The 17,939-nt window shown below is 36.2% G+C and overlaps 1 protein-coding gene and 1 pseudogene across 1 annotated transcript; both read left to right on the top strand.

Annotated features, from left to right (window-relative positions):
* The first annotated feature begins 189 nt into the window (after positions 1-189).
* LOC104779276 (Terpenoid cyclases/Protein prenyltransferases superfamily protein) lies at positions 190-3,042 on the top strand. The gene is made up of 7 exons (XM_010503637.3): positions 190-560; positions 667-940; positions 1,034-1,412; positions 1,664-1,885; positions 1,963-2,101; positions 2,232-2,480; positions 2,589-3,042. Exons 1-7 carry the CDS (start codon positions 303-305, stop codon positions 2,880-2,882), a joined length of 1,815 nt encoding a protein of 604 aa, XP_010501939.1. The 5' UTR covers positions 190-302; the 3' UTR covers positions 2,883-3,042.
* An 808-nt stretch (positions 3,043-3,850) lies between these two features.
* On the top strand, positions 3,851-14,563 carry LOC104704837 (terpenoid synthase 29-like; annotated as a pseudogene).
* The last annotated feature ends 3,376 nt before the right edge of the window (positions 14,564-17,939 follow it).

Here is a 17,939-nt window from a genome sequence, read left to right as displayed (position 1 = left end):
TACACTTCACACTTCGCATATGCGTCCAACAATAACAGAAGATAAAATTAGAATATTGCAATGATTAGATTAGATATAATATCATCACTAGTAAATAATATTCATTAAACGTTTCTTGGCCGTTGACCACGTACAGTTTCCTTTGTTCCTTGTTTACTTATTAAGGTAAATAATAAGAGCAGCGGATATGAGATTATCTTTTGAAACTGAAACAGAACCTTAAAACAAAGTACTATATCTATCTTAACTCAAGTAAAACAGAGTAGCAATCTCTCACTCTCTCTTGAGTACTGTGATAAAACATGGAAGCAACAAGAATGGGGTTTGGCATCAGAAATTTCTCTTACCTTCACCAAGTCCCTCTCTGTCTTAAGACCAGCCTCACTCTCCCGCGTCCCCCTTCTCTTTCGCTGATAAAACCCATAAAACATGACTTTTTCTGTGTTAAAGCTACTGCTAAGAGTTCGACTAGTGATGATCATGAGACTAGACGTCCTTTGACGAACTTTTCTCCCTCTCTTTGGGGAGATTACTTCTCCTCACTTCCCAACGACGACTCCGTAAGTATTTGGATCACAAGAAAAAACTAATGGAATCATTCTTTTTTTTGTTATATATATATAAAAAATGATTCTTGATATATAGTATATTTTTGTATCTGCGTAGGAATTTGATGAAATAGCGAGAGAGATTGATATGGTGATGAAGCCGAAAGTGAGAGACAGGCTGACGTCTTCTCACAACAGCAACAAGGATAAGATCCGTCTAATCCATTTGCTTATCAGTCTTGGAATCTCCCATTACTTTGAGACCGAGATTGAGATGATCCTAAACCAGGCTTTTGAAGATTTGGACGGGCTAATGGCCGAGGAAGACGATTTGGAAACAGTCTCCATCATGTTTGAGGTTTTCCGACTGTATCAACACAAGATGTCATGCGGTAACAATATCATTTCCCTTGATTCATCACATATGTATGCATGCAAATATATATACAACATGATGATGGCTGTGTATATTGGTTTCTTTATAGATACATTCGTAAAATTTAAAGGTGAAGATGGAAAGTTTAAGGAGAGTCTAGTCGGGGATGTTAGAGGAATGCTACAATTGTACCAAGCAGCGCATCTCGGGACACTCTCCGAAGATATAATGGAGGAGGCGAAGAGTTTTGCTAGGAACCAATTGGAGTCTTTGGCAGCAAGTACTACTACTTCTTCTCATCTCTCCTCATATATTCGTAACACCTTGTTCAGAGCTCGATATCATAATATGGAAATACTAGTCGCAAGAGAATACATTTCTTTCTACGACCAAGAAGAAAGTCATGACCAGACGCTTCTCAAGTTTGCAAAGCTCAGCTTCAACTATTGCCGTTTGCATTACATCCAAGAGCTCAAAACTCTCACCAAGTATTTTACCCTAGTTCACCATATATTATACTACTCTTTTAATTTCTTAGCTCGAATTATATAAGGATGATTGGGGGAAAAAAAAACAATTAAACAAATATGACCAATTGACCATCTAGAGTTAAATGTTTAGATGTTAGGGTTTGAGAGAAGAAATAGATTAGGGTTGGAAGATGGAATAGTCCTTGGAAATATATTTTTCCAGAAGCTTCTTTTATTTGAAGCTCTTTTTATTTGTTTCTTCTTTGCAGATGGTGGAAAGATCTAGATGTTTCCTCTCAGCTTCCTTATTTGATCAGGGATAGAATTGTGGAATGCTATTTCCCTGCGATGGGATTATATTACGAGCCACGATATTCACTTGCGAGAATTATAGCGGCTAAAATTACCATGATCGTGGTTGTTTTGGATGACACGTGTGATTCGTATGCAACTTTTCCCGAAGTCAAAAGTCTCATTGATTCTTTGCAGAGGTACTTTATGCATCCACTTACTGATTTTAATTGCAAAAATAGCTTTTAAAAAAATATATGAAATGGTAAATGGACAGGTGGGATCTTGAAGCTATTGACGAACTACCAAGCTATTCCAAAATAGTCGTTCGATTAATATTGGAAACTATGGGAGAGATTGAAAAAGAAATGAAGCCCCAAGGAAGATCTGCTAGTGTGCAACACACTATAAATGAGGTAGTTCAGAATTATTATATGGCTGCATAATAAGTGTTGTTGAAATGGTCAGAAACATATTACAACACGAGTTCACATTTTCAAATGTTTGATAAAAAAAAAAAAAATTGCTGTCAAATGAAAACCTTAGACTAAGACTCTAGGGAGAGCGTACCAAGCAATATCAAAATGGGCAGGCGCAAGTCACGTGCCAACCTTTGAAGAATACATGGAGGTTGGACTTGTCACCGCGGGAATGGCTTATTTTGCATTGTACAGCTTTATCGCAATGGAAGAGTGTGATGAGAAACCATTGTACGAATGGTACAACTCCAAACCCAAAATATTACAAGCTTTGTGTCCTATATTTCGTCTGAACAACGATATTGTCTCCTACGAGGTATTGTACCAAATATATGATAAAAATGACTAATTAAGACAAGGTGTTCGCATTTGTTTTCTTTGCTATAAATTTATAAACTCTATGGGTATATATATAAATGAGCAGAGAGAGATGAGCAGAGGAGAGGTGGCGAATGGGGTCAACTGTTACATGAAGCAACACGGTGTTACTAAAGACGTAGCTGTTGAAGAATTGAGTAAGATGGCTAGAGATAGCTATAAGATAGTCATGGAGGAGTTCTTTACGACAATCGATATGCCACGTCCAGTTGTGAAGCGATGCTTCAACATTGCACGCATGGTCAATGTGTTTTACAAGGATACTGATGAATTCACTAATCCAGATGGAAATATTAAAGATCTCATCACCTCTCTGTTCATCCATCCTTTTCCGGTGTGACCATATCACCATCTATCTGTTATGCTTACTTACCTTTTATCTCTCTCTTTTTTTTTTCTTTTTTTTTTTTTTTTTTTTATACTTGACCTTTTGTATTCAAACCTGCTTATTGATTTTTTTTTTTTTATGTATCTGCAAGAATCAACGCTTAATCTATTATTATAATCAATAATTTTCCAGAATCTATCGAACGTGTTCTTTGTACTCGCTCTCTTTTTTACCTTCGTTTTTACATCACATCTTGTACCTGAAGAAAATGTGAAACAAGAGGTAAACGTTGACAATTTTGTTTTCTTTATTTCCTTTGATGATTTCCATTTACAGCAAGAGTTTTCTATTTATGTTCTGTTAATAGGCCCGAGTTCACTTGTCTGTCATAAACACGGTTAAATCGTAACTTGGAGGGAATTTAATACACTTGAGAGATTGAAATGGCTCTCTGACATTTTTCCTTCCATATATCCCGGTTCACATATGCGTCCATCAATAACCGAAGATAAAATTAGTATATCTCAATGATTAGATACTAAATAATTAAGAGAACACAAAAAGAAATAGGTTTTCTAGTACAATATGCAACTTCCATATTCAGCGAAAATATTGTTCAAATCCGAATTTTGATGGCGTCGTGGTGCTCTCTCTCCACATGGGTTTCTATATTACACCCCATAACCTCCGATCTTGCATTATGATTAGAGAAGTTTACATATATGAGAGAGAACACATTTAAAAAAAAAAAACACTTTACAAACGTGATCGTATTCAATATTCATTCCCCCAATCAGATTAGAGATTCAACAACCCCTGATTCTCTTCTATACGAAATTTCCTTAATTCTAGTTATTACATTATTGTTTTACACAGTATTCATTAAAATGATTCCTGGCCGTTGACTTCCTTTGTTACTTCAGGGAAATAAGAGTAATGAGATAGAAACAGAGTCTTTCAAGTAAAACAGATCAGCTATCTCTCACCCTCTCTTGAGTCTTCTTGACTGTGATAAAACATGGAAGCAACAAGAATGGGTTTTGTGATCAGATCTTTCTCTTACCTTCGAAAATCCCCTCTTTGTCTTCAGACCAACCTCTCTCTCTTTCCTCGTCGTTTACTTCACAGCCACACTCTATCTTGGAAGCCCGCAAAACAAGACTTGTTCGTTGTAAGGTCTGCTGATCTTGAGGGTACTCGTCCTTCGACGCACTTTTCTCCTTCCCTTTGGGGAGATCACTTCCTCTCTGTTTCCCTCGATCGCGTTGTAAGTGCATATGAGAACCTTTCACGTATCTTGCAGCAGAAAACATGATTCTTGACCAGCTAATTGTATTCATTTTCTAGGAATTTGATAAAGTAGAAAGAGAGATTGAAACTATGAATCCTCTGGTGAGAGACATGCTTATGTCTTCACAAAGCAGTGACAAGGAGAAGATTCGCCTCATCCATTTGCTTATCAGCCTCGGGATCTCTTTATCATTTTGATAATGAGATTCAAGAGATCCTTAAACACAGTTTCACAAAGTTGGATGACATAATAGTTGGGGAAGATGATTTGGAAACAATCACCATCATGTTTGAGGTCTTCAGACTGTACGGTCACAAGATGTCTTGTAGTAAGAAACTAAGAATAGTAGTTTCCTTGATACGCATACATGCATGCAGCTTATTCATAACATAACATATGTACTAAATTACTTATAAAATCTACTTTGGGTACGTGCTTCCATTGTAGATGCCTTTGGTAGATTCAGAGGGGAGGATGGGAGGTTCAAGGAGTGTCTAGCCAGAGATGTTAGAGGTCTGCTACAGTTGTTCGAAGTAGCTCATCTCGGAGCACCCTCTGAAGATATAATGAATGAAGTTGATAAGCCCCATCAGGTTTATATAAGGAGGAAAGGCAAAGAAGAAGTGGCACGTGGGGAGCAATAGAGGAACATGTGCAGATTGAAGGCGATTACGAGAGAAATTGGAGGATCGAGCAATTCCAGAATCATTCAAAACCAGGATCAAACAAATCAGGTACCAAATTCTTTCTCGGAACCTTGTCGTAGTATGCTTAGGCCAAGACTCAGAGAGAACTAGTTGAAAAATGTGGAAATGGCTGTATTTGAGGGAATTGGCACATACGGGTGGATCGCCATGGTTGAAAGATTCTTCAGAACAGGAGGTTATAATGATGTAGAGAAGTTGGCGTTGGTAGCAGTTAGCTTACAAGGTGAAGCTCTCAGTTAGTATAATTGGGAAATCAACAGACGTGAATTTGCAAGTTGGGAACAGTTTAAAGCAAGCTTATTGTTGCGATTTGAAAATTTGAAGATCAGAGGTCCAAGCCAAAGTTTGTTCTGTATCAAACAAACCGGTTCCATTGCTGATTACGTACAGAGATTTGAGGATTTATCATCGCAAGTGTCAAGTTTGGATGATCAGAAGTTAGAAGGGATCTTCTTGAATGGTTTAACTCAGGAGATGCAGGAATTGGTGCATATGCAAAAGCTGAGAAACCTTCCTGAAATGGTAGCAGAAGCACGAGCCATGGAGTCCAGTATCATCAGAAGAGTGGTTCAAAAAGAGTTGTTGTTGGCTAATAAAGAGAACAAGGAGATAAGTGGACCGGAGTATAGAAGTAACACACATCACAACACTAAACATTGGAGACGAAACCAGTCTTTATGGAGAACTTACAAGCTACTGAGAAGCAAGTAATGAGAACAGAACAAAGACCTAGAAGGCACAATTCTAACAGTGAATTGGATGAGAAGAGACGAAAAGGACTATGTTTCAACTGTGATGGTCCATGGTCAAAGAATCACATTGTCCTAATAAGGAATTGCGAATCTTGACTATTTTAAATGGGTATGAAGTGGAGGTGTTAGACGGAGGAAGAGAAGAAGCAAACTTGGAGGAACCTACCGGAGAGTGTATGGCCCTATCCTTCTCGTCATATAGAGGCATTTCTTCCCACTCAACAACTAAAGTCAGGGAAACTATGGGAAAGACGGAAGTGCGTGTCATGTTAGACAGTGGTGCAACACACAATTATATTTCTGCAGCGGCAGTTAAGAAATTAAAACTGAAGTGTACAGAGGATCCAAACTTAAACATCAGACTGGGAACGGGAATAACAGTACAAGGAATGGGAGTTTGTGAGAAAGTGACCTTCTCAGTTCAAGGTTTGGAGTTCACCACACACTTTGTGGTATTAGAACTGGGAATCTTGACATCATTCTAGGTGTGTTCTGGTTGAGTACTTTGGGAGATTGCAGAGTAAACTGGCAGAAGAATGAGGTGTCGTTCTTATATAAGAACATGATAATTACATTGAGAGGAGAATCTGACTTATACATTTCAAAGCTTTCCTTGAAATCACTATCTGTTGGATTTTCAGTTACTAAGAGAGGTGTCGGAGTAGCATGATATGTGTATATTTTACACTATTTCATCATGCATTTCTCATTCATTCTGTTCTCTTAACTCATTGTTTTGCATTATTTTCAGTCTCTTTTGCATAATATGCATATTTAGGTAGTATTTGCATTGGTTTTGCATGTATCTTGCATATTGGAGTTATTTCAGGTATTTTAGGAAATGTTCAAACCATCAAAAGCAAACAAGGAGCAGGAGAGCAGTCCAGCGACCCAACCTTCCACGTCTTTGATCGAGTTGAGTGAAGATTTTACTTTGGGATTCAGCTTTCTACGTCTTCATCAAAGTTGTAGATAATCGAGTCATCTTTCCAATGCCATTGATTTCAAGCAAATCGGAATCGTGATTCATGAGTTATCATTGTTTTAGTGGACGCACATACGATCTGAATTCCGACTCGACCTGCACGCAAAGGCAAGCTCCCACTCGATCGAACATGTTAGCAGCGACTCGACCAAGACGTCTCAGGAGGGCTTCTGAGAACCCTCAAGATGCGACTCGATCAGCAGCTCTCCTTAGCACCCTCAAGACGCGACTCGATCAGCAGCTCTCCTGAGCACCCTCAAGAAGCGACTCGATCAGCAGATCTCCGATGACATGTCTCAAGCCACCATTCAATCAAGCTTCCTGGACTCCGACTCGATCGACACTCTCACGATGCGACTCGGTCGACGCTTTTATATCGACGTCTTGGTTTTGTTCTTAAGACGCATCCGGGAAGGGTTCCCAAACCGACGTTCTATATTGTCGTTTTATGTTTTACTATAAATATGTTTTGTTAAGTTTTACTGAGACATCTCATCTTTTATCTCATTTTCGTTTTGTTGTTAAGGTTAACCTAGCCACCAAATACGTTCTGAGACTTTGTATTCCGATATCTTTGAGAATATTCAGTTTTTGCATTTGATTTCTTCTACAAAGTTGTTCATCTTATTCTTGTCTATCTTATTATGTTTTATTCAATGCTTTCTGAGTTTGTATCCTTGATGATGATTTCCGGATCTAAGTAGTGTTAGAGTTCTTGAGGATGGGATAGATTAGGTAGAGGATCTTAATATGTAGGGTGTTTAAGTTTAGATTTGTATACTCCCTTCTGGACTAGAGTTAGAAATACCAGTTTGTCTCTGATCAATTGGAACTAGGTCTTAGACATTTCCGCATCCAAAAGGTGTTTGATGAAATGTCTGACCAACTAGTGCCAGAGACTTGCATTCCTGGCCTAAAAGATTAGTTGTCTAGGGTGTTCGTTGACGTGAATGAACTGGTTCGTCATGCCTGCTCAACCATGTTTCTCTAGCGAGAGCTAGGTTTGGAAGTGTTCGAGTTTGAGTAGCTTCTGCCAAGAGATTGGAAACTTAAACATCAGACTGGGAACGGGAATAACAGTACAAGGAATGGGAGTTTGTGAGAAAGTGACCTTCTCAGTTCAAGGTTTGGAGTTCACCACAGACTTTGTGGTATCAAAACTGGGGAATCTTGACATCATTCTAGGTGTGTTCTGGTTGAGTACCTTGGGAGATTGCAGAGTAAACTGGCAGAAGAATGAGATATCGTTCTTATATAAGAACATGACAGTTACATTGAGAGGAGAATCTGACTTATAAATTTCAAAGCTTTCCTTGAAATCACTATCTGGTGGATTTTCAGTTACTTAGAGAGGTGTCGAAGTAGCACTATGTAGCCAACAATTGAATCAAGGAGCTTCACAACCAATAGATGTGGACATTCAAATAGTGTTATCAAGGTTTGACAAGGTGTTTGACATTCCCACTGACTTACCTCCTATAAGAGGCAGAGAGCATTCTATCACCGTGCTACCTGGGAATAATGCTATCAGTGGTAGACCTTATCGATATCCACATGCACAAAAAGAAGTTATGGAGAAAATGGTGAAGGAGATGTTGTCATCGGGATTATACGACCAAGTCAAAGCCCCTTTTCAAGCCATGTTCTGTTAGTGAAGAAGAAATATGACAGTTGGCGGTTTTGCATGGATTAGAGAGCCTTAAACCGAGCAACTGTGGCGGATAAGTTTCCTATTCCAATGATTGATCAGCTCTTGGATGAGTTAAATGGGTCAGTTGTATTTTCTAAACTTGATCTTCGTGCTGGTTATCATCAAATTAGGATGAAGGAAGAAGATATACCCAAGACAACATTTAGAACTCACGACGGTCATTATGAGTTTTTAGTAATGCCATTTGGCTTAACTAATGCCCTTGCGACTTTCCAAGCTTTGATGAATGAGCTGTTTCGACCATATCTCAGGAAATTCATATTGGTGTTCTTAGATGATATCTTGATTTACATTCAACAAGGGAACAACATCTCAAGCATCTGACAGTTGTTATGGAGATCTTGGAAAAACACCAACTGTTTGGTAATAAAAAAAATGTTCGTTTGGTCAGAAGCAAGTGGATTACTTGGGGCATATTATTTCTCAGGAGGGAGTGTCCAAAGACCCAGAGAAGACAAGAGCTATGGTACAATGGGTTACTCCAAAGTCAGTGAAGGACTTGAGAGGATTTTTGGGCCTAACAGGATATTATAGAAGATTCATCAAAGGTTATGGGGATTTGGCGAGACCTTTGACAGATTTGTTGAGAAAGGATAGTTTTGAATGGTCTGTAGAAGCTCAATTAGCCTTTGATAGACTGAAGAAGGCAATGTCAACTGCTCCAATATTGGCATTACCAAATTTTGAGGAGATCTTTACGGTAGAAGCTGATGCATCTGGTTTTGGCTTACGGGCAATGTTGATGCAGAACAAAAGACCAATTGCTTTTTTTAGTCATGGACTTACGGCTAAAGAACAACTCAAACCGGTCTACGAGAGAGAATTAATGGCAATAGTTTTGTCTATCCAAAAATGGAAGCATTACTTATTTGGGAGGCATTTTGTAGCGCATACAAACCAGAAAAGTCTAAATTTCTTATTGGACCAACGAGAAGTGACAATGGACTACCAGAAGTGGCTAATCAAGTTGTTGAATTATGATTTTAAAATCATATACAAGCCAGGATTAGAGAACACAGCAGCGAATGGGTTATCTCGGATGACACAACCTTATGGAGTGTTGTTGTCTCATTCACTTTTGGCATTGACAGTGCCAACAGTGTTACAACTCCATGACATATATGAAGAAGTTGACAAGGATGCAGACTTGCAGAGGGAAGTGCAAAACTGCCTATCCAAGCAATCTACCCAATCGAAATTTTCGGTGAGAAATGGAAGGTTATGGTATAAAAATAGACTGGTTTTATCAAAAAAGTCAAGGTTTATTCCATTGATATTGAGTGAATATCATAATGGACTGTTAGGAGGACATTCAGGTGTATTAAAGACAGTCAAAAGAATTCAACAATCTTTCCATTGGGATGGCTTACGAAGTGATGTTCAAAAGTATGTGGCAGAATGTGATATTTGTCAGCGACATAAATACTCGACATTGGCACCAGCTGGCCTTCTCCAACCTCTTCCTTTGCCACATCAAGTGTGGGAGGATATCTCTATGGACTTTGTAGAAGGTCTTCCCAAATGTCAAGGAAAGAATGTGATCTTGGTAGTAGTGGACAGGCTGAGTAAGTATTGTCACTTTCTCAGTTTGAAGCATCCTTATGCAGCATCATATGTGGCAAGATTGTTCGAAGTAGTTAAGCTCCATGGGTATCCAGAATCAATTGTTTCAGATCGAGGGAATACTTTTTTGAGTGCTTTTTGGAAGGACTGTTTTAAATTGTCGGGAACCAAGTTGAAGTACAACACTGCGTTTCACCCTCAAACGGATGGACAGACAGAGGTTCTGAATCGGTGCTTAGAAACATATCTCAGGTGTTTTGCTTCCTCTCATCCCAAGACTTGGCATCAATATTTGTCGTGGGCTGAACTCTGGTACAATTCAACTTATCACTCATCATTGAAAGCAACACCCTTCAAGGTCTTGTACGGTCGTGATCCACCAGCAATAGTGCGCTTTGAAGGTCAAGCTACTAAGGTTCCTGAGTTGGAGGCTATGATGAAGGAACGTGACTTAATGATGTCCTGAATTAAGGATCACCTGATTCATGCACAACGGTTGATGAAAAACAATGCTGATAAACATCAAAGGGATATTGAGTATGCGGTTGGTGATTGGGTTTTTCTGAAGTTACGACCTTACATGCAATAATCGGTAGCTAGAAGAGCTTGTCAGAATTTAGCAACGAAATATTATGGTCCGTATGAAGTGATGGAGAGAATCGATAAGGCAGCATACCGATTACAATTACCTCAAGGCTCAAAAATCCACCCAGTTTTTCATGTCTCGCAGATTAAGAAGGTGTTAGGTGAGCATCAACTGGTCATACCATTACCAGAGATATTCAATGAGTCAGATGAGTTGGTAATTGAGCCTGAAAAGGTATTAGATACTCGCTACAATACTAATGGCATTTCGGAGGCGTTGGTTCATTGGCGAGGTCTACCTGACTATGATAATACTTGGGAGTCTGTAAAGGAGTTAAAGCAGCAATTTCCAACCTTGGCGCTTGAGGATAAGCTGCGTTTCGAAGGGAGGGGGGTATTGATAAGCCCCATCAGGTTTATATAAGGAGGAAAGGCAAAGAAGAAGTGGCACGTGTGGAGCAATAGAGGAACACGTGCGGATTGAAAGAATACTTTGAGTATATAAGCAATTGTAAAAAGAGTTTGTTAGGCATGTTGTTTGTTGTGAGAACACGAGACGTATGTGTCTTCGTTGGGAGAGAATTATGATCTAGTTGCGCCTAGAGTTTCTCTTGGTTCTTTGTTAGAATTTGTTACTCTTGTACCATTCATTCATCGTTAATAAAGAGAGAGACTTTTTCTTAACAGAAGCACTGAATTTTACGAGGAATCACTTGGAGTCTTGGGTATTTGATAACTGATAACATCATTATTTTACCCATTTTAGCTATAGTTTTAGTCTGCATTTAGGAATAGTTTGATATGATTTCAATGCTTTAATGTCTATTATCAAGTATTTCAGGTTTGAAGAAGGTTTTACAGGTTTTATAGCAAAAAGGACCAAAAGACAAGGAAAATATGTTTTAGGAAAGTTTAAGAGCTTTACAGTACGGGCAACTTTTGAAGACCTTCCTAAACTCAAAATATATCAAGCTTGGTGTCTATGGAAAGCTGGAAGAGTCATTTTTCTCCTCGAGGTGGAATCAAGTCAATCCATTCATTCATCCGGAAGTTATGTTCGATTTACCGAAACGTGTTATAAACTGACGTAAGAAGAACTGACCTACGGATGGGCTTTCATCCAAGGCCTGACCAGCGACCATCACGGCGGCCCAGTCCAAGCCTCCTCCATGGTCCAGAAGCCTCTTTCGCCGCCCCTTGTCCTGCACTTAACAAGAGAAGACGTTTCTACTCTTACAAAACCCTAACCGTAAACAAAACCCTATAAATACTCTTAAGACCTAGGGTTTTGTGGTGTGCTTCCTTTGTGCCTCTAAGTTCTTCATACACGCCACCAGCAGCCGACCTAGAGACAACCAGAGACTCCTTCACCGCCGTCGAAATTCGTCCTCTCTCAACTCCTCTTAGAAGCCATCGCCGAAGACACCAAATCTCTACTCTTCCTTATTTCTTTCATACTTACTTTGCTTTTGGGATCAAGTTACTTTTGTGACAAATAGAGAAGTTTACTTTGAACCCCCTTTTGTTTATTGATTCACTTTTGATGCTATACTTTATAATATCAATGTTGTTTCTTTGCATCATGCGCGAGTAGTTTACTTTGTTGGGTTCTATGGGGTGATTCAAGGGGAATTCATGGTTCGCTTCAATTAGGTTGTTAGATCTTATTTTCGGTTTTATATTAGAGTTCTTTTGGAAAATCTTTATCTTAATGCTTATGCTTGGATTGATCACCAAGTACTGATCTAGAGAATGGGAGCGCTAACCATGTTATCCTACTTCTCTGAACTAGTGTTATACCGAAGCCTTGCTCGTAACCTGCATAAGTTGAGTTGCGAAGTTTGGTGAATGTATCGAACTTGTTTAACTAGCTGGTTTGCATGCGACGTTGCCTGAGAAAGTTGATAACGGAGCGTGAAGACTTTAGACTTTCATTCTATGAGAATAGCTTGTTAGTTCATTAGAGTTTCGTAATTGAGAACCTAGACCGAAAATTAGTATTTACTTGTTAGATCTTACACTTAATATTGCTTAGAACCATGAAAACCCTAAGATGACTCCCAAAATGCCCAACGCCTTAGTCTTATAATTTTAAACCGCTTTTATTTACATTTTATTTATTTGCAATAGTTATTAGGAAAACCAAAACCTCAATCTCTTCTTTAGTCTTAGCCATAGTTCTTTCCCTTTTAATTCAATTTGTACTTGCTATTACTCTCTGAGGGATCGATCCTAAAATACTACAATTGATTAACTGTACACTTTCAGTCGTCGTGTAGTCTTTTAGGTAAAAATTTTGGAGTGAAATTCTACACACATCAATAACCTATCCAGTGAAAACTCCCCAACTATCCAAGCATATACAAAACTCATTATACATACCTCGATACTGTAATATAGAAGTACTAGTGGCAAGAGAATATATATCTTACTACGAACAAGAACAACGTCACGACGAGATCCTGCTCAAGTTTGCCAAGCTTAGCTTTAACTTCTGCCAGTTTCATTACGTCCAAGAACTCAAAACCCTCACCAAGTAACATACTTCTCTTCAATTCATCTTGTTGATAACATTGGTCTCAATTTCAATTTTTCCCAATTCATTAATTTACTTTTAGGGTTGCAGATGGTGGAAGGACTTAGATCTTGCATCTAAGCTGCCTTACATTAGGGATAGACTTGTGGAGTGTCATTTCGGGGCTCTAGGAGCGTATTTCGAGCCACAGTATTCGCTTGCAAGAGTCGTAATGGCTAAAATCATAATGATCGTGGTTGTTGTGGATGATACATATGATGCATATGCAACCTTTCCCGAAGTTACAGCTCTAACGGAATGTTTGCAAAGGTGCTCTCTCTACTCTCTCTGTATACATATATAGGGTGTGTTTGCAAACTAGTACATTTTCAAAATTTGATAGGTTTTTAGTACATTTACTTTATTAGACGTATATATATTATATTGTGTGTCTATCCATGCATATATCATACCTCTGCCACGTTGTAAAAATCTTACATTAAGCAAAGTAAAGTAAATGGCAAAGTGGTTGGATTTTACATCAAAAATAGTTAAAAGGAGGAGGGTTTGAATCCACCTATTAACAATCTGCACCCACTAATATATGCATATAGCTCTTCTTTCTCTTTTAAATTTTAGTTGGTGGAAATATATTTATCAGGTGGAATATTGGTGTCAATGATAATCTACCAGAATATTTACGAATCGTCCTCGGAAGTTTGTTTGAAGTCATAGGAGAGATTGAACGAGAAATGAGACCAAAAGGAAGATCGTACGGCGTCAGCCAAGCAGCAGAGAAGGTAATCAATATTTTGTATGTATTTTTATATGTACATTTCCTACATCCTTGATTGACAAAGAAAAAAAAAAGAGTTAGTGGACTCTAATTAATTCTTCGAGTCTATACACAGCTCAAGATCCTTGTGAAAGCATACCTAGAGATAGCAAAGTGGGCATGGACGGGTCATGTATCAACCTTCGATGAGTACATGAAGGTTGGGTATTTGTCAGGTGTGATGGGTGATTTTGCAGCGTACAGCTTTATTGGTATGGAAGATATAAATGAGAACGAATCTTATGACTGGCTCAATACCGATCCCCTAATCATCAAAAATCTGTCTTTAATGTTCCGCCTATCAAATGACGTAGGATCCTACGAGGTATACACCACACACTATAGGGGATATCTCTAGTTCTTGATCTTTTTTGTTTTCCTCTTCGCAAATTGTCGTGAATAAATGATATTTTGCAGACCGAGATTAACAGAGGAGAGGTGGCTAATGGGCTCAACTGTTACATGAAACAACATGGAGTCACCAAGGAAGAAGCATCCCAAGAGTTGCATAAAGTGTACAGAGACCATAAAAAGTGGTTATGGAGGAGTTCATGAACTCACATTACCATAACCATGTATCGCACCAGGTTCTGCTGCGATGCCTCAACTTTGCACGCATCTTTGATGTTTACTACACAGAGGGTTATGGATTTAGTGAACCCAAAAACAAAATCGAACACTTTATGACCTCCTTGTACGTCCACCCGATACCCCTAGTAATCTATCTTTTAACTCTTAAGAACTTTTAACAAACCAAACTAAGATTGCACACTTCTACTTCCATGAAGAAGATTATATATGGGGTATCGTTTTAATACAAGATGATGTATTGTGTTTTTTGGTGTCTTTTGTCCTTCATTCAATATTCGTTTTGAGCCATTTGTCGCATATTTGTCTGTTTTTTGTGTCTTTTTTTTTTTTGAGTTGTGATTAGGTGTGGAGACGATGTGATGGATTTGGAGTCTTTTGATTGGATTCGAGTTTAACCAGAGTAAAGAAGCAGGAAGTGACTTTTGGACATCTCCAAGTTGAAATGAATCAGAAGTCTGGTGAAGCCTGGATAAAAGTCTGGTGAAGTCTATAGACAAGTTTGCTGAAGTCTGATGAAGTCTGGTAAAGTCTGTATACAAGTATGCTTGGTAACAAGTCTGTTGAAGTTTGGAGAAGTCTGGTGAAGTCTGTACACAACTCTGGTGAAATCTGTAGATAAGTCTGCTGAAGGCTGGAGAAGTCTGGTGAAGTCTGTAGTCTCTATACCTGCCATCCAGAAACTTATTTCTTCTTCTGATTTTTCTATTTTTATTTCTTTTATTTCTTTTATTTTAATAAGGGTATAAATACCTCAAAGACCCAATATTTTAATCTTATAAATTAAATCATTTATTTCTTGCATTTTTATTTATAATTTCTGATACCAAACAAACTATTATTCCTCCATTTTAGCTATTTATGAATCTCGAAAATCTTTAGTGTACCATTGGTATATATGGATTTGACCCGCATATATTGTCTCACGGTTAAGTGTATAGGGTAATTATTCGAGCAATCACGAGAACTCAGATTACTGAAACTCTAATTCAAGAAGGCAAGTAATAGTAAAAGAGATTGTACTGTGAGTATATCTGTAACTTCAAGGCACCTCCAAAACAATAACAATTCATATTGGAGATTAGAGCAGCCATATTGGTTACATACTCATGGTATTTTTAGCATTAAAATATTAGTTTTTTTTTATAACTTAAATTATGTATTTACATTTTAATTTTAAAACAAAACTTGCGCTAATGAAAATAAGAAACCCTATTGGAGATGCTTTTACACTGCATTCACTTTAACACAAAGCACGAATGATCACTCTTTTGGCTGAGCCTGAGAGAAACAAACTCATAATTTCTCTGATGAGGTTTAACGCTTTGATAATGACATAATCATAATCCTCAACTCTAAAAATTATCCTAGACGGAATGGTGTCCTAATCTATATTGTACTACAAGTAGACTCACGCCATCGCCCGACATAAATTTATAATAATTTTAACAGATCTTAGATTTATTAAAATATTTAAAATTATGTATTTTGTGTTCTGATAAATTATCTTATGTTTGTTATTTGTTTTGTTTTTAAATAAGTATTTTCAGTCACTTAAATGAATAACTATTGATTAGTAAATCATTAAACTGAATTTTTTTATTAATATGAAATGTTACTTCAAATATTTAGTATGTATCACATAATATATAGAGCTATTCATGTTTTGATGCAAAATCAAGACGTACAAACGTTTTTTACATTAGGAAAAAAATATTGATTAAGTATAAAATAAAATGCAGATGAGCATGTTTCGGCTTTTAACATAATCTATAAAACATCAATATATTTTAAAACCAGACACCTCCAAGAAGGGCGAGACAGTAGCTTGAATTTCTCGAATAACCTCTTCTTGAGCCGAAACTCATGCTTTTCCTTCATTCTCTGCATAATTAATTTCATTAATTAAATAAATAAAGGTAGCATAAATAATTTTGAAATTTATATATTACCAGCATGCTTCACACATGTTTAAAAGTTTTATTATTATAATTTGAGTGTTTTAGCAATAAAATATTTTAATCTTAATAAATTATACAAATGACTTCAAATGCATTTGTGTTCTAGAAGTAGAATTCTTTTTGTTTCTTGATTAATTGAATTTGGAAAAGAAAGTTCTTTGTTAGATATTTCTATATTTTGATTACGTACTTTATATCTATTGAACATACTAAATGCAAACTGAATTTTAGTTGAGAATTGAGTAAAAAAATGTTATTGATATATTAATATATCAAATAAAGGACTATGGAAATGATTATCGGAAACAAACTTAATAAATACATACAAATACAGTTGTAACGTTAAGGAACAAATTTAAAGTAATAGTATTCGAAACAGTTAATATTTGTTTAAACTCATTTTCATGGGTAAACATACAAACACACTTGTATAAAATATAGCATGGGTGATAAGTAGCATAAATATTGTGACTAAGATATAAAATCTATTAGAGTTTATGAATTATGATCTAAAACTAAAAAATTTATATTAAAAAATTATCAAATGGATAAAAAGAAAAACAAATTACAACATTGATATACAAAATAGGCATTTGAAACAACATTTACCAACATTTACAAGTGAGAATGTGTTATGTGCCTAAGACCTTCTTCATCTAACTCTTTCTAATGAATAACCACATTTAACATGTTCACTTCTATATATGCTCCAAAATTTTGAATCAATTTATTTATTTCAAAACCTACAAATGTCACATATAGGAAAACGTTAAATATTACAAAATTTAGAAAATTATGTGAGAGGTAAAATAAGATGTTTAATGACGACCTTGTCTAGCTATTTATACATAAATTTGTAGTAGTATGAGAGGTTTTTCAGTTTTTTTTTTGGTCAAACATCATAACAGTTATGGTTACATTTCAAAGAATAAATATATCATAGGTTTTGTCTGTGTTTTTTTTTTTTTTTTTTTTTTTTTTTGTAAAACACAAATTGTATTGCAATTAATATATTAAAGTGTATTCACATGATGAAAGATTTGTTTTTATTTATTTTTCAAACATCATGGGAGTTACATTTTCAAGAATTAATATGCAATAAATTGTGTTAATGATTACTATTAAAGAAAAAATAAATAGTATATTGTTTTAATATCTTGAAATTATTTTAGAATAAATTGATTTAATATTTTGGGACAAAAATTGTGAAACAAATATTTACTTTTTTATCAACAAATAATTATTGTAATATTATAATATTTTTATAGCTTGAAATTAGTAAAGAATTTAATAACTATCACATTATATTTTTCCAAAATTATGATATTAATATTTAAATCTTTAATTATCAGAAATTTATTTTTTTCTAAATTTAAAATATTAATATTTAATTCTTTCTTATTTGCAAAATTATAATGTTATGGTAATCTTATATAAAGTATTGAAAAATGATACCTATGCGAAATTATAATTTTATGTTAATTATATAAAATATTGATAAATGATATCTATGAATAATTACTAAAAGGGTATTGCATAAATGTCAATATATTTTTTAGTAAAGAAATCTCATTTA

The sequence above is a fragment of the Camelina sativa genome, chromosome 1, assembly GCF_030686135.1.
Source record: "Camelina sativa cultivar CO46 ecotype springtype chromosome 1, ASM3068613v1".
NCBI classification, from domain to species: domain Eukaryota; kingdom Viridiplantae; phylum Streptophyta; class Magnoliopsida; order Brassicales; family Brassicaceae; genus Camelina; species Camelina sativa.
The sequence above is the reverse complement of the archived record's forward strand: the minus strand, read 5'-3'. Positions and strand labels throughout refer to the sequence as shown.